The 23537-nt window shown below is 34.1% G+C and overlaps 1 protein-coding gene and 1 non-coding gene across 2 annotated transcripts in view; both read left to right on the top strand.

Moving 5' to 3' along the window:
* The window catches only part of NCBP1 (nuclear cap binding protein subunit 1), a 51413-nt gene that overhangs the window by 25581 nt on the left and 2295 nt on the right, over positions 1-23537 (top strand). Inside the window, exons 9-22 of the mRNA XM_007498029.3 lie at positions 634-731; positions 1514-1577; positions 3095-3205; positions 4952-5016; positions 5744-5806; positions 6525-6599; positions 8034-8137; positions 13749-13871; positions 15899-16001; positions 17092-17185; positions 18672-18775; positions 19088-19202; positions 22191-22310; positions 22558-22671. Coding sequence (XP_007498091.1) covers positions 634-731; positions 1514-1577; positions 3095-3205; positions 4952-5016; positions 5744-5806; positions 6525-6599; positions 8034-8137; positions 13749-13871; positions 15899-16001; positions 17092-17185; positions 18672-18775; positions 19088-19202; positions 22191-22310; positions 22558-22671 — 1353 coding nt within the window. The remainder of the gene's footprint in view (positions 1-633; positions 732-1513; positions 1578-3094; positions 3206-4951; positions 5017-5743; positions 5807-6524; positions 6600-8033; positions 8138-13748; positions 13872-15898; positions 16002-17091; positions 17186-18671; positions 18776-19087; positions 19203-22190; positions 22311-22557; positions 22672-23537) is intronic.
* LOC130455723 (U6 spliceosomal RNA) lies at positions 3355-3461 on the top strand. Its single transcript, XR_008913819.1, has one exon. It is a non-coding gene; the product is annotated as a U6 spliceosomal RNA (small nuclear RNA).

Raw genomic sequence — 23537 nt, 5'->3', positions numbered from 1 at the left:
TAATCTCATTGGTTGGAGGAAGAAATAGTGAACAACTTAGTTCTAGCATGGCAAAATCTTTTTATATTCTGATTCTGTTGTCCAATATATTAGCTAACTTTCAGTCTCACATCATCCCTACTCTCTCCAATTGTAATTATCTAGTCATATTTTATGAACTAATTTATTAAATCAATATTCATTACTTTGACCCAGTAAAGCATTTTATTTGGAGGTCTGATTTACATCTAGATGTATTTGATTATCTGATCAGATAACCAAGGATGAATATTTTTCTTATGCATGTAAACTATTACTGGAGACCTAGAATTTAGGGTTTTTTTTGCCAAATGCTACATGTTTCTGAGATCTAAATTTCTACTTGAAAAGTGAAACTTAAACTAATATGCAGTAGCATATGACCTTTAGTTTGTGTTCTTTGGAAAAGGTCAATAGAGAAGAATGATGATAGCAAGGCAATGTGGAACCTTTCACAAAGCATTAGTAGACATGAACTTGACTAATTTATGTTGCAGACATAAGTACACATGATAGTAATCCTTCCTAAAATGAACTATTCCAACACTATAGAACTTTTTTTCATGAAAATACTTTGTCTAGTGATGAAATTTGTGTATTACAATTTTGTTTTAGGGTCCTGTTATGCCAGGCAGTCATTCTGTGGAAAGATTTGTAATAGAAGAACACCTTCACTTCATCATTAAATCACACTGGAAGGAAAGGAAAACTTGGTAAGAAATAAGCTTTACAGTTCATGAAGAGAAAATGAACATTTGTAAGAGTAACAGGCTAGAAACCAGAACATTAAGACTTTAAAAGAAAAGTTTGTCTTCACCTTTAGTTCCATGTTTGACAAGAGACAAAATTCTCTTTGCTTCTTTTTCCCTTAAATCTTTTTACTAGTTGCTTTGTGGCATAAACATAGATTTTGATATTATTTTCTGGGTATTGTTACCTGTTCCTTAACGGGAAAATTTGACCCAAAGGTTTCATTTAAGCAGGACTTTGTGAGAAAGTAACACTAGTGATTTCTTTCCATTTTTCATGCTTCTATAGTCTCAAGCTTTAGGAAGCATTCTGTAAAGTATTTCGTAAAATTTGAGTATTAATTTTTTTTTAATGCAGATATAGGGAGAAAAGGGAATTTAAAAGAAGAATTAATTACTTGATATTTTCAAGCTCTTAAAATATAAATATATACATATGTGTATATATGTATGTGTGTATATATATACATATATATATACTTTTATATGTGTTTATCAGATCTACATACATGATATATACAAATAAGATACCTAATCTCCCAAAGACTATTAGATGGTATGATCATTTTCCCTGTGGGCTTGTGTTTATTAAAACCCTGACATGCTCTTGTAAGATGATTTAAACTGGGGACATTTTGAGATGTTTCCCTTTTGAGATACCATTGTTGATTTCTATACTTGATTTGCTTCCTAGATTTGTATGGTTTTGATGTATTTTAATAAATTTGTGTGCTTTCTTAAAATAGTGCCGCACAGCTAGTGAGCTATCCAGGAAAGAACAAGATCCCCTTGAATTATCATATAGTCGAGGTATGCATTTTATATGAAGCATCTTAATGATTTTAATAACATATTTTTTGACATTCAAAATACAGCCTCCTCTTTGCTATCCAAGCCTTTCACTTCTCCTTTTTCTCACTACTTTTCATACATTGCAAACTAGAAGATGTTGAGAAGAGGAATATTGGGTCACTTTTGTTTTTTTTTAAATTAACTACCTTGACAAAAAAAAAGACAGTTGCGAGCCCAGCAGAATTTTGAATTTTAGTAGAATTTTGAATTCCTTTACAAATTATGCATATATCATCATAAATATGCATATATCATCCAAGACAATTTTTTCAGTTAACACAAGTGTCAGTTACTAAAGTCTATTCACCACACTTTTTTTTAAAGCCTTCCACCTTAGAATCAATACTATGTATTGGCTCCAAGGCAGAATAGTGGTAAGAGCTAGGCATTGGGGGTTAAGTGACTTGCCCAAGGTCATATAGCTAGGAAATGTCCAAGACCAGATTTGAACTCTCATCTCTAGGCCTGTCTCTATCCATTGAAACATCCAATTACCCCCACTGCACTTTTTGTTAAAATTTGATTAGCTGCATTTGTATGAAAACCTATTTTTTTGTGATAGGTTGCCCTCTCATATGTATATTCATTTATGCTTTTTTTTTTATAAAAATTATTTCTAAAATAGTAATGCATCATTTTTATCTGTCTTTAAGAAATGGGACTGGAGATCATGCTAAAAATGAGGTAGTGTGTGAATTGACTCATTGAAAGCTGATCAGACTGCAATACACATTATTCTCTAAAATATAGAAAAGGTAGATAGGTGGAGGGTATCTTAGGGGAAACAATCCAAATAAAAGACTATAGGTGATAATCAAGGATTAGTACAGAAAAGTGTAAAACAGGTTTGTAAAAAAAAGAAATCTTGAGGTAGGTGTAAGACTTGAGCCACATTGAAGAATTTTGAAAACTTTTAAAGTCTGTCTAACAGTATGGACTGACAGTAAATTAATTAACCAATAGTTCAACCTGAATCTCTCTTCCAATAAACTACCAGGCCTGAACCCAGAAAGTCTTAAGCTGAATAAGAGTTTGTAAATTTCTGTGACATGGATGATTGCATCAGTAAGTAGATTTATGTAGTCATTTAAAGCATTTTGTCGTCAACCTGAGCTAGGTAATATAAATATCATTCTCATTTTACAGATGAGGAAACTTGAGGAACTGAGACTTGATAGTCAACATCAGAGTTTGAGATTCAAATCCAAGTTTCCTCAAGTCTTTGCTCTTGATGCGCATTTTTTTCTTTTATGGGCTTCTGGTTGGAATATGAGTCAAATGGCCATTTACCTGTCTTAATTTCAAAGTTTCATTTAGCAGGGCAGGGGATAGAAAGGGGATTTCCAAAAATATCAACTTATGGATTGTTTAAAAGCAGCAATTTTTTTTTAAGACCATAGAATTTTGGAGACTGTACGAGTAGAATTACCTTCACATATTGACTTAGGCTCTGATGCATTTAAACTGTTTTCTAGGTTATCTTCGCAGAACTGTTTCAGCTTCCTGTTCCCCCTCACATTGATGTGATGTACACAACGCTTCTCATTGAACTGTGCAAGCTTCAACCTGGTTCTTTACCCCAAGTTGTATCCTTTTTCTTTGTAGTTTGACTTGACTTTTTTTTTTCTTGGTTCAAGATAGATCATTTGTTTCTTCAGCTACAAAGCAAAACTACAATGATCCCTGGAATTTTATTTTCGTAGTTGACTGTAGTCAGTATCTAAAAATGAAAGCCGTGCTCACTTTTGTAGCACATATACTAAAAGTGGAACAATACAGGGAAGATTAGTATGGCCCCTGTGTGAAAATGACATGCAAATTTATGAAGTGTTCCATATTTCTAAAAAGAAAGAAAGAAAACTTGAGTCAATAAGAACAATTTTTAAGCTCCTCTATGTTGGTATTTCATTTTCTTAGATCGTGATTCAAAAAAAGACTGAAATGTATTTCAATATTTAGGCTAAGAAGTTTTAAAAAGAATAACGAAGTAAAAATGTGGCATGAAATTTGTGGTTACTAAAGGGAAAAGACTTTTTAAAGTCCCCATCATACACTGATATCCTGAATACTTTGGATTGTTGCTATTTGATTTTTTGAAATGAAGAGATTAGACAGATTAAGTTTTCATTTTCTTAGTTTGTGGTAAAATTCTAAATTGCTAATGACACATGTTTGGGCTTAAGCTACATTAAAATATTTTATGATCTCTTTTATTTAAGTTGAAGTATATTGAAAGGACTTTACTTAGAATTTAAGATTTTCAGTGTTTACTATATTTGGGTATATGATCATGATGGAATACTATTGTGCTATATGAAATGATAAGCAGGATTATTTCAGAAAAATCTGAAAAGACTTAAGTGAACTGATGCAAACTGAAGTGAGCAGAACCAGAAAAACACTATGCATAGTGATAGCACATATATTTTGTTGAACAATGGTAAATGACCTACTTATTCTCAGCAATGCAGTGAACCAAGGCAACATAGGGACTTGTGATGAAAAAAGCCAGTTGTTCTCCGAGAAAGAACTGATAAAGTCTGAGGGCAGACTAAAACATACTATATTTTACTTTCTTATTTTTTTATTGTTTGAGATCTCTTCCAGAAAATGACTAATATAGAAAACTGTTTTTGCATGATTGCACACATGAAAAAGCTACTACTACATTACTGACTTTGGGGGTTGGGAAGGGTGAGAAGAAAGGATAGGGGAAGAAAGGGAGAGAAATTGGAACATAACATTTTAGAGAATATGAATGTTAAAGAATTGTTTTGACATGTAATTGGGGAAAACTATAATAGAAAATCATTATAATGTTTTAGTGAGAGAAAAGAGGGATTTATACTATTAATAAGTAACATTTTTAAAAGTTTTTAAAAAGTGATAATTTGCTTTTAGTATTAAGCAGAAGAACACTTATTTATAGAATGAGGTAAAATATTATTTAGATATTTTTTGATTGGATTGAAAAGTACTTTTTAATTTAATGTGGGATGCAACTTCCCAAATTGATAATTGGTAGATGAGTAAAGACAGCATGGCATAGTGACATTGGACAGATCACTTAACCTCTGAGTGCTCCACCCAACTCCATCTAAGTCTAGAAGTTGCAGTAAACATCTTTTGGGAATTTCCTATCCCACTGAAATAAGTCCAGCCTCTATCTTTGCAAACAGACTTCAAAAAGGGTCTGGCTTCAGTTGATAGCCCTGTGGGGAAAACTGAATTTTAAAGTAATTACAAGGTCATTACTGAAAGTCTTCAAATACTTTTAAATTTTAAAGGGGTTTAAAATTGATGATTATGTTTTCCTTATCTGTGAATTCAAGCTTGCACAGGCAACTGAAATGTTGTACATGCGTTTGGATACAATGAATACTACATGTATAGACAGGTAATTATATTTTAAGAGATTCATTTTTTGTTCTATATACTTTTTAGTGGAGTATTAAACTGGCATTTATATAATGATATGTTTGTGTAAATTTGTATAATGTGAATTTTATAGTCAAAAAGACAATTTGTGTTATTTCATTTATATCTTATTCCATTTCCAAATGTGTTCTCTAAACTACTGCACATCTGCATTTTCTCTTACTATTTATTACTTAGGCAAAAATCTTTTAAAAAGGAGTAAACATAAAAATATCAGCAGAAATTTAACATGTGACATAAAACCCATTTTTATTTTATAGAAAATATTAAGTCATTACCACCAAATAAAACACTATCTTAATAAATAGTTATTAACTTGATTTGCTCGGTTATCAATTAAGAAATACATAAAATGTACACTGCACTTATGATGGCAGATAATATTATACTCCTGTTCAGACCTTCAACAAATATTTATTCTGCAGCTGCTATATAATAAGAAACTTTGCTAGGTACTTCATACAAGAAAATAGTGAGACATTTGAATACAAGTTTCCTTGAAGGAATAGGAGGATTTTATATAGAACCATCCATGGAAAGAAGTACAGTAGAGATTGTGATTAGATGAAGGGATTTGACTATAAAGAATTATGTATATCAAAAGTATTCCCATTTATTGCTTGATTTTGGTTTCACATGTTTATTTCTAGGAATGATGACTGTGTTTCTTATCCTCTTTCTCAAAGGTTCATTAATTGGTTTTCCCATCACCTAAGTAACTTCCAATTCCGTTGGAGCTGGGAAGATTGGTGAGTGTGAGTTTCATCACAGCAAAATCCCTTTAGTACTTTAAGTTATATATAAGGAGAAACTAGGTGACTCAATGAATAGAGAGCCAGGTCTCAAGACAGGAAGTTCTGAGTTCAAATGTGACCTTAGATACTTCCTAACTGTGTGACCCTGGTCAAGTCACTTAACCCCAGTCACCTAGCCCTTACTCTCTTTTGCGTTGGAACAGATACTTAGTATTAATTCTAAGTCAAAAGGTAAAGATTTTTTAAAAAATAAGTTATATATGAGAGGGTAGTACAGAAAAAGACCTTTCTTTATTATTTTGATGTATAAGGTCCCTTGTTTCCATTTGGGATACATTCTGAGACTTATCATGGATGGCCAAAACTTGAGATATGAGTGAATAACTGCTGACCTCTCTATATTTTCTCTCCCTCCCTGCTCCTGTCCCTTGGCTTGGGGTTTTGTGCCACTGGCCCCCTCACCCCCACCCCTGCCAAAAAAATACCCCAAACCCAACCTTTAAAAAAGTGAAAGTGGGAGCAGATGAGCCAGCTGCCTCAGAATTTTGGTACTTCATTTTGACCACATATAATTGTACTTCAGTTTGACCACACACAACTGAAACCCACAAATATGGGTATTTTAACTAGATATGACATGATTAGAAATAAGTATAAACTAGGCAAAAATGTGATGTTTGCTTAATTATTAAATTTTATAATTTCTTATTAGGTCAGATTGTCTTACTCAGGATTTTGAAAATCCTAAGCCAAAATTCGTAAGAGAAGTACTGGAAAAATGTATGCGGTGAGTAGTTTGATGGTTTTCTCTTACCTCTTTTTGTACATTGTGCTTGTCTGCTCTCTGCATATGTGATCATATATAGGCTAGAAGATGGGTTTAATAGGCAAAGAGGTATAATGGAAAAACTTGGGTTCTAGATCTGACTTGAACATTAAATAGGTGTGTGACCTTATTGGGCAAGACACATCTTCTGTGGGCATCATCTATAAAATGAAGGGATTGAACTAGATGACCTTTAGGATCCCTTCCAGCTCTGAAATTCTGTCATGTGAAGTATTGTGGCCAACATTTATGGCATAAAGTTTTTATTGAGAATTCTGTTAAATTCCTGATACTTTTTTATTTTGTGTGTCTATTGGTCACAAGGGAGGACAAGCGAGGGAATATGGATGTGTCAGCTCAAAACCATCACCATTTTTGGAAAAACAACTCAAAGAACATGTTCTACTGATAGTGAGTCAGTAGTGTTGTCTTTAAATGTGAGAGACAACATTATATTTACTACATATGCAAGAAACTTCTTAATTAAACTTTCCTAATCTAGAAAAGATTCCTTCAGTGTAACACAGAAGTCCATGTTTTTGAAATGGAATGTGTTGGGTCTAAAATCTAACTGGGCGAAGATTATGTATGTAGGGGATTGAGTAATTTTTACAATTATTTTTAAAAATCTAACTATAAATGAATGATACAAGGACAAATTAAAGCTTTGATTTATGAAAATTCACATTCACAAATGAGTTTACATCAACATATTACTATGTCCTCTTTTTACTCATTTTTTTTTTATGGTAAATTTTTACTGGGATTGGCATGGTTGGGGAATATGTACAACGAAAGTGAATTTTTCAGATGACTAAAGCTTTTTCCTTTTATCATTTGATAGCTCTTTCTGAAATTGCTCATGAATTTCTTTGTCTTAAACAAAATGTACTGAACATAATTTGACATTTTCTTAATGATTTAGGGGTCTCAATTATGATGATCAGTTATAATATCAGGGCATGTGAGACCATAGGGTGTTTTTTTTGCTTGTTTTTGTTTTTGCTCTCTGGTGTTTCCATGCTGTTAAATTTTATTCCTTTAACGTGTCTACCTTTTTCAGCCGTTCTTTAATATATTATGAAATGAGAAATAAGATATTTTTAAGTTTATTAGATTTATGTATAAATTTGTCACTGAACTCTGAATGTTGGTTTGTGGACTTCTTTAAAGAGTACAAGATATATAGTACACTTGTTTTTTGGCTGGCTATTTTAAGGCCCCATGCCTTATTTTTTCCCAGAATTAGATGTATTTCAAGAGGTTGAAGTTGCCTTACTTCTGTAGAATTATGTAGTTTTAGAGCTGGAAGGAACCTTAGAGATCATGTAGTCCATCTCGTTATTTTAGTTGTTTATACAGTAAATATTCTAAAGTTGAATTATTTTGTTATAGGCTTTCATACCATCAGCGCATATTAGATATTGTTCCTCCAGCTTTTGCTCCTCTGTGTCCTGCAAATCCAACATGCATTTATAAGTATGGAGATGAAAGTAGCAGTAAGTAATATTTTCCACCCCTGCCCCCCCACTCCAATTAAATAAAATTTAATATGCCCAATTTTATGTCAATTTGGCAAGAAAAACTGAACCTAGAAATTCCCCTCTTTCTACTTAGAGATTTTTTCCCTTTTTTAACTAAAGGATATCATAATCTTGTTTTAACCAGCTGTCATATTTATGAGGGAATTTTTTTGTCTTTGTGCTGAAATGTGTCTTTTTGACTGGCTTATAATACCTTTGTCAGTGAAACATTGTGGAACAATCCAATGACTTTGCCTAATACAAGACAATCCCAAGGGATTTATGAGAAAGAACTGTGGGAGTAGAAACACAGAAGAAAAACAAATGACTAATCATTTATTTATATGGATATATGATTCGGGGTTTTGGTTTTAAAAGATTGCTCTAGTGCAAAAATGAACATTATGGAAATTGGTATAAATGATAACATCTGTGTAATCCAGTAGAATTGCTTATTGGATGTGGGAGGGGGTAGGGAGGGGAAGAAAATGAAATATGTAAACATGGAAAAATATTTCAATAAACAAATAAAAAGAGTAAATGGAAAGGTGAAAGGGAGAAAAAATTTTAAGTAAAAAATAATAAATTTCTGTCTACAATTAGTTGCATTTTTAACAGTAATGGTATTCTTATGGCATTAATTCTTATTTTCAAGCATATTATTAGTTATAAAGTTTATGGATTTTTAGCATCTTTAAGAAAGTATATAGGGAAGCATGGAAGGATGAGAAAAGCTTTATTCTTGTAGACTACACAGAAACCCCATGCCTTTATAACTGGAGCACTATTTTTTTTTAAACCCTTTGTGTCTTAGAATCAATACTGTGTATTGGTTCTAAGGCAGAAGAGCAGTAAGAGCTAGGCAATAGGGGTTAAATGACTTGCCCAGGGTCACACAGCTAGGAAGTGTGTCTGAGGCCAGATTTAAACCTAGGACCTCCTGTCTTTAGACCTGGCTCTCAATCCACTGAGCCACCTAGCTGCCTCCTTGAGCACTATTTTCAAGAAAAGAACTGGTAGGCAGTGAATATCACAAGCACCAAAATAGCACCACAGAAAAGCCTGTTTATAACATACAAACAGTAAAAGACTGTAATTACCCCTGAATCAGATTTAGAAAAAAGGAAGAAGAAATCACAAGAAAAAGAATGTTATATAATTGAAACAACTTAATCCTGCCATTTAAACAAGTATTGAAAATAAAAATGGAAAATTGACAACAGAGATGACATTGACACTGCTTATAACTATACAGAAGTTTAACAAATATATTGTAAATGTTGTAACAAGGCTACTAAAAGAAATCTCAGACTACCATTCTTTCTCTTAGCTTAGCTCTTATAACCATTATCTGAGGAAGCATTTCTTATGTAGAAGGGGCCAGTCATCCCCACCAATTGTCAGTCACCTGCCAGTCAAAGAACAGGCAATTCAGTCAAATCATCACCACTAGTCACTCTTGACTGCCATCTCCCATCAGATTCTTTTGGAAACAGCTTGGAACCCTACACCAAAGAGTCCTGGGAATATCAAGGCTTCTATTCCAGGGCTCTTGAACAACCTGCTGGGGAGCATCCCTTGTGGAATTGCAGCCTAGCAGTTCCTCTGCCGCTGAAGACCAGAAAAGAAAACTTTTGCCCCCAGAGTCCTTGGCATTCTAAAATTGTTCAGCATCAGAAACTGAAACAATTTTATCAAGGCAAATGCCATTAAAGAAGAGGCATTACTATCTACTTTGCTGCCACACCCTGAGCACCATAGGAGTTTTCCATCTTACTTGTACCTGAATTCTTCCAAATGTGTTTGTTGTCTTTCCAATTAGAATGTGAGCTCCTTGAGAACAGGGACTGACCTCATTTTTTAATTTGTATCAGCATTGTGCTTTGCATATGAATGTTTAATATTTTATTCATATGATAGCTAGTTCTTTTGATAATGATTTGTTCCTATCCCTTGCTAATTTTTTTTTTAAACCCTTACCTTCCATCGTGGAGTCAGTATTGTGTATTGTTTCCAAGGCAGAAGAGGGGTAAGGGCTAGGCAGTGGGGTTAAGTGACTTGCCCAGGGTCATACTGGGAAGTGTGTGAGGCCAGATGTGAACCTAGGACCTCCCATCTCTAGGCCTGACTCTCAATCTACTGAGCCACCCAGCTGCCCCCCTCCTTTGCTAATTTGTATACACACATATACGTAATACAAGTGTGTGTGTTTACATGTGATATATAAAATGTATATATATGAAATTCTGTGCAAGCCTTTAAGAAATTTGATACAAAGATTTTTTTCTTTTACTGCTTCCCTTAGATGGATTACTTTTGTTGTTCAGAAGCTTTTCAATTTCACAAAATAGTTAAAATTTTTCAGCAAGATACATCAAGATGGTTTAAGGTTCCTTGGAAGGCAAAATAGGAATAAAACCATGTTCACTGAGTATCTGATGATAATCATCAGTAAAGGCATAAAACAGATGCGTGTTCACCAAAAAAAAATAATAATAAAGATGTGTACCACTGTGATAAGAAAATTTACCTTGGAATCCAAATTAGAGAGTGATTCATTGTAGCTGGTGAGATCATCTGGGTACTCCTCTTCACGGCTGATAATTGTGCTGTTTGCATCACACTTCAGAATATCAAAAACCTTCCTGGAAGAGATGGGTAATCATTCAGAGGAGTTTGGCCTGACTATCCACACACAAAAGACAACTGGATGAGAAGAGACAGTGAGTTGGACCCAGAGTAGAACTGGAGGAGAGACAGTTGGATATATTGACTTTGGGAATTTGCCAATGAAAGCAAAGATCCATATTTTTATCGCCAACATTCTGCCAGTGTTGTTTGTGGCAGCAAGGCTTGGAATACAACAGTTCCTTAAGAACTGAAAATGAATATTACACAGAGGGCAGTGGAGATGCACATGATAGATGTAAGAATGCTACAATATAACCAGTGAGGAACTTTGAAGAACAAAAATAAATGATGTTATTAAGGAATTTTGATAGGAAGAGAATGTGGATAGATTATATTTAGGGCAAGAAATGACCACTGAGTAATCAGAATACTTCACTGGTATCCTCATGAAGTCAAGAGAAAGCAAGGAAGGCTCTTGGCACTTTGGGTGGATTCCCTTGTGGTGCACTTATGAGAGGACATGGACAAGGCTTGTACAAGATGAGCAAACTTAGATCTCAATCGGCCTCGTTGAAAGAAACCTCAAAATTGATGAGATTACAGATCTATGTTAGCATTAAGTATATTTCATAATGTTCAGTATTTCTTGGTAGAATAGAAATTCCTTGAGGGAAGCAACTGGCTTTGTTTTGTTTTGTATTACCAGTCACTAGAATTTAAATACCTGTTTATCAACTCTTTATTATTATGAATGTTTTTTAATGGTTCTAGATAGCCTGAGCATGTTTTGCAGAGAGAGATTGAGAGTGTAATATTCCTAGGGTGCCATATAGTGACTGAATGTCCAAATTTTCTTTTGGACATCATTTCTAAAACTATAGTGGAAGTTGAAAAAGAAACACACACAAAAGTTTTAACTTTCTGACTTTTAAAAAATTGGTATATTACATGTTCTACTAATTAGCAGTTTATCCAGCAAGCTACAAGCCATTTATTTCTTATATTTCCCACATTTATGATGGTTCTAAACTCTTACTTAAGAAACCTTGTTAACTGTTGAGCTGCATCTCAAGAAGCTAAACATCCTTTTTGTCCTTAAAACTCTGTTATCTTTACTTCTTTCAGACTATTCTCTTGTTTGTCTACTTGTCTTTCTAACTGCTCTGCCTTCTTTGTTGACTTCTGTTACTCAGTCTGCCACTGATTTTATCCCCTGGGCTTATTTGTTTATCTTATGTCATGTCTTAATCAGGTCTCTGTACTAATGACTTTGAAATCTAAAACTCTAACCTTGAGCTTACCCAGATTCATCCCATATTTTTAGCTCTCTGTAGGTTATCAGTCTGCTTAACTATCTCCTTTCTCACCTCAAATTCAGTGTTTAAAAAGGAGCATCTTATCTCCTCCACACTTCCCTATTTCTGTCACTGGTAGTACCGGAAAAATCAAATGACTAAGGAAACAAATATTTTAGCTTCCTAATATTTTAACTTATTAAACAGACCTTCTCAATTCCCCCGGAATGCAGGGGGAGACAGACTTTTATCCATTAGAAACAATCAAATAAGACCACTTAAAAGAAGACAGATAAGCAAGGTAGAACATTAGAAATCTGATTTCTAATTAGAGGAAAAATTAAGGACTTTCCAAGTTGGGAGAGGGAGAACAAACAGTTTTAATTCCCTGAAATCAGAAAAAGGGGTGTCCTACTTCCTGCAGGTATCTGCATATAATCTTTTGAATGAAACAATAATTAGTTGATCAGTATGTATACTAAAACAGTATACCTAAAAACAGTTTTTAGGTAAGACGTATGGATTGCTTGAGAGGTACAATTGTGAAAAAACTCCTTGCATCAGACTTTGGATCTGATAGGGTTCTGGTCAGCATAATCTAGGTCCTTAGTTAAGGGTCTCTAGTCACTAGGTAGAGATGGTCCGGTTTCCTAGCCATGCAGTGGAAAGGGAATTGTACTAATTTCAGAACTGTGTCACAAGATGGGAGTCAGTGTGGTTCACTCAGTTCTCACAGCTTGCCATTCCAATTCCCTTAATTGCCTCATGATTGTAGTCCATATAGTATCCTTTAATTCATGTATTATTTCATTAACCTTCTTAATATAACCTCTTATTCAGTGCTAATTATTCTCGCTAAAGTTAATTTAAAACTTTCATGTTCCTTTCCTCTTTTAAGAATTTAAAATCAGTCATTTGTTGAGTACCTTTTTAAAGATCATTAAAATAATTTTAAAAATTAGTTTCATTTTTTCCAGTGAACATTTTCTTTCCCTCCTGTTATTTCCCATCCCCCCATTATACAATAACCAAAAAATCAAAATAATTCCTCAGAACAAATAGATGGTGATCATGTGAAGCCAATTGTATGTTTCATTCTGTATATTGAATCCCATTATCTCCAACAGTAGGTGGGTCCATCTGTCAGCCTCTCATTTGTGGTCATTTGTTGCATTGGTCAGAGTTCTAAAGTTTTTCAAAGTTATTCTTTTATAATATTACCATTGTATAAATTATTCTCTTGAATCACTCCATTTTTTACAGGTCTTCCAAATTTCCTTCTCTTTGCCTTTTCATGAGCTTTCTCTTACTGTCCCTTAGAATTCATAGTTTCCTTCACAGCTCAACTCAAGTGTCATCTTCTGCACAAGGCCTTTTCTGATTTTCCCTCAGTTGTTAGTGCCTCCCTCTTACTCTTTAGGTAACTGTCTATAGACTTTATCTGTATACATTCTTCTGCCCAGTCGAATTTAGGAGGGGCTGTTTCATTTTGAGTTTTGTGTCCATAACAACCTGGCACTGTCATTGAATATAGCAGGCTTACTCTAAATGCTTTTTGAATGAATAGCTTAGAAAGAAATACGTGGTGGGTTTGATTTTAGTTATTTAACTATTTTTAAGTTAGTTCTTTCAACTTAGGACTTTTTTCTCCTGTGTTTTAGATTCTCTTCCAGGACATTCTGTAGCCCTCTGTTTAGCTGTTGCCTTTAAAAGTAAGGCAAGTAATGATGAAATCTTCAGCATTTTGAAAGATGTGCCGAATCCTAACCAAGATGATGATGATGGTAAGAGAATAAGGCTGTTTCTGAAATGACAGCCTGAATACATGGTATAAATAGAGATTTGATTTATTCCTTTTAAAAGATACTACAGCAGTGCTCTTGGGTAGTTTTGAAAATCAGGAGTTCTTTTAGTATTTGTTCTATCTCCAGTTTGTTTCTTTGCAACATCAGCGTATTTACTTGTGAAACGGAAAGTATAGCAATATCTAGTATTTTTTAAATGTTGGGAGAAGATATTATTACAAATATGTCACATTGTATTCTTTTGCAATTATTTATCTTCAATTGAATAAAAAGTGAAAAGAACACCTTAATAGAGGCATCTGTGAAAGTTTGTATATTATGGACACATTAAGAAACAGATGGTATTGAAAGACTGGTGGTCAGTGTACAGGAACCTAATAATTATTCTTGTGAGCCAGTTTCTTAGGGTAAAGATTTGGATGATAGTCAAATTAAATCAAATGATCACTTTTTCATAGAATGTAATCTTAATCTGTTTTAAGAAGCTTCATGAAAATTGTACTCATCATATTTTATGTGGGGCAGTTCACCTAAATTGGATTCTTGATGAAGCATCAGCCCATTCCCAATACCTTGTAGAAAGATAATACTTCTGGATTACACAGGAGAAGATTATAATGGACAGTTGAAAAAAAGAGGGGGACTTAAGCCTTAAGGACTTTAGGAAAGGAAATAGCATAGGTGAATTGGAGGTACTTGAATTAGTAAGATGTTGAATATGGTGAGGAAAAATTGTAAGATAAATTTGCAATGAATCCAATAGCATAGTTTTGTGATTTTTCTCAACCATTATTTAACTGCATGAGGAACAAAAAGACAGTAGGTAGTAGAGCAGTTCAGAGTTGGCAGGGTATGATTGGCATTAGGATGAGGGGTTGGAGTTCTTGAAAGTAGAATTGAACTACCACGGCATCAAATTGGAGAAAGGAGGAAAGGGTAGCCAATGCAAGAGTGATGGCTTGGGAAAGAATCAAGGGATAGAGGACTTAGAGGCCATAGTCTGAAGAGAGTTAGGGGTCATAAGGCAGAGGGAAAGATGAAATGATTAAAGGCTATAATCAAAGAAAGGAATTCCTTAGTTCATGAACATGGAATTGTGCAAGATCAAAGATATGACCATCTCTGGCTGTAACTGACATAGAGTGGAAGAATAGGGCATGGGAAGTGAGTGAATCTCAAAGGAAGAGAGATTACTTATTGGAGGTAGCAGAGGGAGAACCTGGAAGTGGCAGTGGAAACAAAGGAATATTGCTTCTCCCTCACCACAACCAATAAGTCAGGGGGATATATGAGTGAAAGTGCAGCCACTGCTGGAGGTGACCAAAGATACCATGTCATCAAGAGGGTGACAGGTCTTAACTCAGTGCAAGTTGATGGAGGGACTGGAAAAGAAAAAGTTTAAGATATAAGCAAGTTTATTATGGAGTAGATGTTTCAGAGAGCACAGTGGAAGGGTTAGGTAGAACTGTTGTGGAGCATTTGGAGAGTTGAGGGGAATGGGAGTAAGGGTATAGGATATGGGAAATAAAGAGTATAGTTTGTACAATGAACCAGAGGTTTAGAATCACTGAGAATAGGGGATCCTGTGATAGGGTGGGAGAAGGCTACCTATTGAGGAAGGAATTCGATTATCAGTGACTGCCAAGAAGCCTATTGAGAGGGAGTTTAGCAAGAGATGATGAATCCTATGAAGACTACCCTACCACTGGTATCAGAAGAAGGCACAGCAGGAGTTTGCAATTTTAGATGCAGGAACCAATTTATGCTGTAGACAGTAAAAACTTCTTAACAAATTGAGCTGTCCAAAAGTAGAATTACCATTACAGTTGATGGTTTTCCCTTCTCAGAAGTCTTCATCAGAGGTTAGATAACTATTTGATATGTTAATGGAAATACCTCTTGTGTTTTAATTGCTATATTCTCCATGAGATCCAGTCCAACTTTCCATTTCTATAATGATGTAAATAAACCCTTTGAAAATTTTCTCACTGTGAAACATTTTTCAGATGAAGGATTCAGTTTTAACCCATTGAAAATTGAAGTCTTTGTGCAGACTTTGCTTCACCTCGCATCCAAGTCATTTAGCCACTCTTTCAGTGCTCTTGCAAAGTAAGTTCAAATAGCTTTTCTTGAGGATATATATATTTTTAAATCCTTTTTATGTATTATTTGTTCAGTAGGTTTCAAAATGTGTGGAGGGGGGAACTTAGTAATACCACTGATTATTCATATATACAGGGTATAAAAATTATTGCTCATTTTATATGTAAAAAGATTCACCACTGGTCTGTGGTTTCCAATAATATGTTTACACACACATGCACACACACACACACACACACACACACACACACACACACACACACACATATACTATTTTTCTCTCTGTCTTATTTGTCTCTTTCACACTCTTAATTCATACTCTAATGGCATCAAGAAAGATTAGGGGAGACATCTGTGAAATAGTCTCACCTCACACTGGCCATCAGCAGTTGATTTTTTTTTTCTTTTTGCCATTATAGTACATTAAAATTGTCTATTAAGGCAAATTGACTAGAGGGTGATGCTTTTATAAAAGGCTTAAAGGAATTTTCATGTGTATTAGTAGATGAGGATCCAACCCCAAAGAAATGAGTATTTTTTAAAAATGAAATATATATCTACTTTTAAAATACCTAAAAACCTTGGAAGAAACTCTTAGAATAATTTCCTATGAAGAAAATTCTGAAAACCACTAAAGTAAGCCTAAGACCAAAGTAAGTCTAAAGCCAGAATTCCCTAAACAGAAATTCACCTCTTCCTCAATTTTTTTTATTTCTAGGCAGATTCCTTTCTATTTTGACAGTCCTTTCAGAAGATGAGAACAGTTAATCTTCTATAGTAGATATTGCTTCCATAGCTTTTTCATCTAGCTTTATAAACTAAATTTTAAGGTTTGAAAGTCACATTTATTTTCTAATTCAAACATTTTCAGGAACGTAGCCGTTTCCATTTTCATATAGTTTGTAATATATAGCATTACCCCTAATAAAATTCTCTAGTGTCTGAGATGCTAAAACAAAACAAAAAAAATCAATATTTGTTAAGAGCATGAGTGCTCTTAAATCTTTTTACATTGTATAGCATAACTTGAGTAGCATTAAAAAATGCTTAAAGATATTACAGCACTTACTAATTAATATTTTTGTTTTACAATAAGATTTCATGAGGTCTTCAAAACACTTGCAGAAAGTGATGAGGGAAAATTACATGTTCTGAGGGTCATGTTTGAAGTCTGGAGGAATCATCCCCAGGTAAGAACCATTTTAAGCTACCTAGAATTCAGATTATGACACTTGCAAAATATTTCATGCTTGTATGCATGCATGCATGCATGTCATTGTTTTACTCTTTAGAGTTAGTCCTTGGGCCTTCAAAGTAGTCTCACAAACCAATTTTCATCTGTATTTTTCAAATACCTCATAGATTTACCTCAAAGAAGCCTGAAGAATTGGCTTCATCAACTGCCCAAAGGCAACAAGAATGGTGGTTTCTTGAGATCACTGGTCATCTTGCTTTGCAGTATGCCTAGTGAGAATGATGATTCAGTTCAGTTTATTACATGCTGAATATGTGTATAGTGCTCAAAATATATAAAGGTAAAAATTAAAAAATTTATGCCCTTATGAACTTAAATTCTCTTCTGTGGATTAAATATGGACATCTATAAACAAATGTTAAGTCTAGAAAAAAAGTTATTTCACAAAGAGGTTAATTGACAACTTGGTGGATAAGGAAAGGAAAAACCTGTAAAAGGTGTTCCTTAAAAGAATTTTAGGTTTTTCTGAGATAGTTGAGGAGGGAGTGCATTTTAGACATGGTCGACCACCTATGTAAAGGCCCAAAAGAGAGAAATAGAACATTGTTTGGGGTAAAAGTAACAGATGAATTGAAACATTGTGAAAAAGGTGTAACATGAAATAAGACTACAAGGGTAATTGGGAGACATTTTATGAAGGGCATTGGATTACAAATTGAGGATTTCTTCTTTTTTTTTTTAACTATAAGTTAAATAGGGAGTTATTGAAATACAGTAGTGACATGATCAGGTTTGTGTTTTAGGATTGTGAATTTGGCAGCTCTTCTTGGAGGACAGAGTGAAGTAGGGAGAGTCTGGATGAAAGGAGGCCAATTAGGGGTCATTGAAGTAGGCCAGTTGAGAGATGATGGGGGTCTAAGGTAGAGATTGAGAGTGTGGAGAAGGGGCAGAAGCATGTTGTGAAGGCAGAATCAAGGAGACTTCAAGGCTCAAAGGACATGAAGAAACAGGAAGTGTCAAATGTGACCCAAAAGTTTCATACCTTGATGACTTGAAAGGTGGTCATGAACTTGAATGAAATTAGGAAATTCAGGAAAAAAAGGATGGAAGAAGATAGGAGAGCCGATACATTTTGGACACTTGAAGTTTACTATGTCTATAGGGGGCTTCAAGATGCCCAAAAGTTAAAAGGCATGCTTTACAGGTCTTTGTAGAGATGTGCCTTCTTGGTTAATCTCTCAAGAGATTGAGCCAAACTCTTAAAAAAAAAAGCCTCTATAAGCATTCCCTCCATTCCCATGCCTTTCAAAACTATTGTCGTCACTTAGGTTTGTCTTCTAACCTTATATATTTTAACTACCAATACCAAATGATTATCTCCCGAGGAAACTCAGTTGTTGCATCCAGTGATTTTTAAGAGATTAAATTTAGCTTTGGTACACTCTACAAAGCTGGGTAACTAATTTATTGTTTTCTTCTAGATGATTGCTGTTCTGGTGGACAAGATGATTCGAACACAGATTGTAGACTGTGCTGCAGTAGCAAATTGGATCTTCTCTTCAGAACTCTCCCGTGATTTTACTAGGTAAACTAAGACTACCTCTTTCTACTATTTTTACCAGAATTCTTACTAAGTTAAGAATATCTAATAAGAAGTTTGGAATTTTTTTTCCTCCCTGTGTAAAATCTTGTTCACCTTCTTGAGAGATCCAAATATGTACATACATATACATACACATATATTCTCATAACATAGGGAAAATGTATTTTTGCCACTAGGTCTTTTTGATTGTATTGTGTTTAACCTGTATGCAAATATGACCTTTAATTTATTCTTGAATATGTACCCACTCTGGTTTAAACGTGTAGCTTATACTAACTACTACTATGTTTTTAGGTTGTTTATCTGGGAAATTTTACACTCCACAATTCGAAAGATGAACAAACATGTTGTGAAGATTCAAAAAGAACTGGAAGAAACTAAAGAAAAACTGGCAAGACAGCACAAACGAGTATGTTATTTTTTGTGTTCGGAAAATAGCCAAGTCTCAAGTAGTCTCATAGCTGAATTATAATCAAATAACCCTCTCTCCTCTTATGCTTTGTTTTGAGTAGCCCTACCCCAGGGAGCACAAAGTGGCTAAAAGTGGTTGTACTCCATGCCTGCCTATAATTTTACTTTATAAAAAGACTACGTAGTGGTGGCAAAGTGATTTTTTTTTTACTACATTGATACAACATGTTAGATTTAGAAAACAAATGTTTGCTGTTTTCTATAATTAAGTCGGAGATAATCCACCTCTCATGAATCTTTAGATACTCAGCTATAGGAGCAAGAATAGGGCATAGTGATGATCTTGACCAAAGCAATAAACTTACATTGCCTAGACATTTCTTGATGTGCATCTTAGTATGCTTCTGCTTTTTTAATAAAGTGCTGCAACACTTCTGTCATGTTCTTCTGTTTTATAGTCCAGCACTTTACTATCCCAGTTGAACATCATTCTTATTATTAGTAATTTCACATATTAGTGATTTTTATACTTATTTAGAATACTCATCTTATGCTGCTCTAGACCTACCCTACAGATACCCAGTAATTGATCCCAGAATCCTAGAATCTCAGTTGGTTGAAAAGTCAGAGATCATCTTGTCTGATTTGACTCAAAACAGGAATACAAATTTGTTTTTACTTGTAGCTTATTTATATACCTTTTACTTCATCTTTTGAGCATTTCAGACAAATGACTCTCACTTTATGATAGTAACTGGAAGAAGGTAATCCAAAGAAATAAAGGTTAACATGGTTTCTTGTGACTTAGTATCTTAGCCAAAATCTGGAAGGGACCTTACCAGCTAAATTCACACAGATAGAAAATGGTCGTGCTGGGGCTCTTTTGAGAAGAAAAATGTTTTTTCAATCCTCTGGAGCTAAAATAGAATAACCAATCAGAATTTTGATGTAAATTTAGTGTCATTTTCATTTATCTTATTGTGGTCAATTTACAAATTGTTCTTTTTTTTTTTTGCTTTGCATCAAATATATTTGCCCACATTTATCAGAATTTTTTTTAACAATGCAGTAATATTTTTGTGTTCATATTTTACTCAGCCGTTCTCTAGTCAGAGAGAACACATTTTTTCCCAGTTTGTTTTTTTGCTTCTATAAAAGATTTTTGCTGTTAATGTTGGGGTACATTTGGGACCTGCCTTTTTGTCTTTGGCCTTTTGGGGGTGTATATATCTATCAGGAGACTAGATCAAAGGGATGAACAGTTTAATAGTTTTTCTTGAGTAATTCCAAATTGTTTTTATAGTGTAGACTAATTTGTATGCTTAGCTTCCGTTATTCTCTCCAAAACTGACTTCTTCTGTCCTTTGTTATCGTTGTAAATTTACAAGGTGTAAGGCATAATTTCAAAAGATTTTACATTTTCATTTACTTGTTGTTTGGAGCTTTTTTTTCCATGTGGTTGCTTATAGTATGCATTTCTTTTGAAAACTTGGTTCATAGTCTTGCTGCTTTTTATACTGTTTCTTTCATCTTTTGCTATGTCTTACTTGGTTATGAATTCCCTTCTTGCCCCTTTGTCATAGTTGTGAAAAATATCATATGTTCTGTTTTTTATGATAGGACTTTTTATTTGTAGGGGCCATATTACAAACTTTTCTTTTTAAACCAAGCACCAATAGTCATGAAGATAGGTTACAAAAGCTTTCCCATTAAAAGCAAAGATGCTCACTTTCACTGCTTTTATTTTATTCAGTATTGGAAATTCTAGCAATTAAGTTAAAGCAGAAAAAAAAAGATGTTGGAGGAATTAACATTGGAAAAGAAAAGGTTACAAGCCTACTTAGATCCCAGTAGAAGCCCTCCATAAAGACAACATAAAGTTCATAATAACTAAAATACAGGAAAGCCTACTCATACTGTTAGGGTTGTATATTTATCTATTGCTGATGGAATGGAAACTTCAAAGGATATTTTTATAGAGCCATTTTGAAGAACCTGGTAAATATAATCATACCCCCCCCCTTTTTTTTTTATTGTGGAAAATGTGCCCTGAAAACCTTATCTGTTTAGAGATCTTTCTAGAAACATTTGTAATTAGAAAAAGCTAGAAGATTGCTTCTAAAAATAGAAGAATGGTTAAATTGAGGTATATGTAACATAATTGAATAATATAATACAATTAAGATGGACAAACATGAGGAATATAAATAACTCTAGAAAGGCCTTTATGAAATATTGCAAAGCAGAACCAGAGAAGAGAGCCCACTAACCATAGCAGTATTGAAGGAAATGGGGATAAGAAGGAACAATTAATGAATCCAGAGAGAAACTGAGGGAAGGACTGGTTATTTTTTTTCCACTGAATTAAAATGTAGTTGCTAAAGAAGTTTAATTAGCTGCACTGATTTCAGAACTTGAGAATCATTTTTTTAAATGAACACAATCACTTATTCTCTCTGATTTTTTTCCCTTACACAAGCCATATCTAAACCATATCTATTATTTACTGTCATAATAGAAACATGACAGGGTTCTCTGACCTTAGCAAATATGAATCTGTGGAGAGCTAAAGAATTGTTCACATTATATTTTAATATCTAAAGTCATACTGGATATTTCTTGGGCTTTTAACTAGTATCCATTCAAGAATAATACCTTAAAGGTAAGTTAGTAGTTGACACCCATGTAAATGCTTGCATCTTGCTTCACCTGGTATTTTAGAAACCAAAACCTAAAGCCATTCAGTGCCATGTAGGTTTGTGGGTGTGTTTTTTGGAACATAATTTAAAAACTGTTAGCCATTCTCATGGTCACCAATTTAGTCATCAATGTTATGATTTTTAGAATTTGAAGATCAAATTTTATGTTTTCCCTGTGATTGTTTCAGTGACCTTTGCCCCAAAGCAGTAAATTCTGACCTAACTTGATTTTAATATATTCTGTTTCTAATTTATGCTTCTTTCATTTATTCCTTTGTGATTTATAGCGTGATGACAGAAGCAGTGACAGGGATGATGGGGCATTAGAGGAACAAATAGAACGTCTGCAGGAGAAAGTTGAATCTGCTCAGAGTGAACAAAAGAACCTTTTCCTTGTCATATTTCAGGTAATTTATTGAGACTTTTAGAATCGTAAGAAAGCCATTTTTAGATTCATAATTTTTTCCATTTTTATTTGAAAGGAAATGCATCTTAATGTGAAAGAAACCAACACTCTTAATGGTTACCTTGCTTATTTGCTGGAGACCAGATCATTTAATCTCTTAGGTAGATATTTCTCAGATGTGGGAACTTTCCATCTCTTTGATAGGACATGGATTGCCAATATTGTTAATTTTGTTTCTATCTTCCCAGCGTTTTATCATGATACTAACAGAACACTTGGTACGATGTGAGACTGATGGGACCAATATATTAACACCTTGGTACAAAAACTGTATAGAGAGGCTACAGCAGATCTTCTTGCAGGTTGGTAGTCTTGTTATTCTGAACTGTAGTCTCCCTCAAAACTTCCCTCTTCTCTGGTTAGCCAAAAGGTGTTATGTGCCTCTTCTTCCTTCTGCCCCTACCCCACTGGAAGAATATAACATAAACTTGTATGGATATCACTGCTGTTCTCTGGTCTCCATCTCCCAAACCAGAAAGCCAGAGTTAACCATAAACTATAAAAAGTAAGATGTTATTATTAGAATGATAATGCCAAAAGCATAGAGAACTTCATATCTAAGCTCTAGTAAATTAATGATCTCTGAAGAAACCGAGCCCAAGAAATGTTAAATGATTATCCCTCCTTTCCTTTATTTTATTAACTACCTTGTATATTTAGTGTATATTTTGTACATACTTATGTTATTTCCCCTGATGGAATATAAACTCCTTGAGAGCAATGCATTGTTTTCATTTTTTCTTTGTATCCCCATTATATTAGGTGCATAAAAATGCTCGTCAGTGAATTGAAAAATGGACAGGTACCATCTGTCTAAAAATAATTTTGAAAAATGGACAGGTACCATCTGTCTAAAAATAATTTTTTAAGATTGGTGGTTCTATTTATATAATTCATGGACCTCTTGGATCTACATTAAAGATGTCAGAGAAAATAGAATACCACTCTTTTCACTTTCCTCTCTAATATCTCACCATAAAGACCTTATTGGTGTTTTTCAGTAGACAGCAATTTAAGGTATTTAAGTGTCTTGGATACTCAGAACCAGGGACCCAGCCTGTCTTCAACACACATTTCCCTTGTTTTTCTGGGCAAGTTACTTAATCTCTCAGTTCTCTGGAAAACTCTCTAAAACTATAGATTGCCAAGATAACCTATATTGGTAGCA

Source organism: Monodelphis domestica, chromosome 7 (assembly GCF_027887165.1).
Source record: "Monodelphis domestica isolate mMonDom1 chromosome 7, mMonDom1.pri, whole genome shotgun sequence".
In the NCBI taxonomy this organism is placed as follows: Eukaryota; Metazoa; Chordata; class Mammalia; order Didelphimorphia; family Didelphidae; genus Monodelphis; species Monodelphis domestica.
The sequence above is the reverse complement of the archived record's forward strand: the minus strand, read 5'-3'. Positions and strand labels throughout refer to the sequence as shown.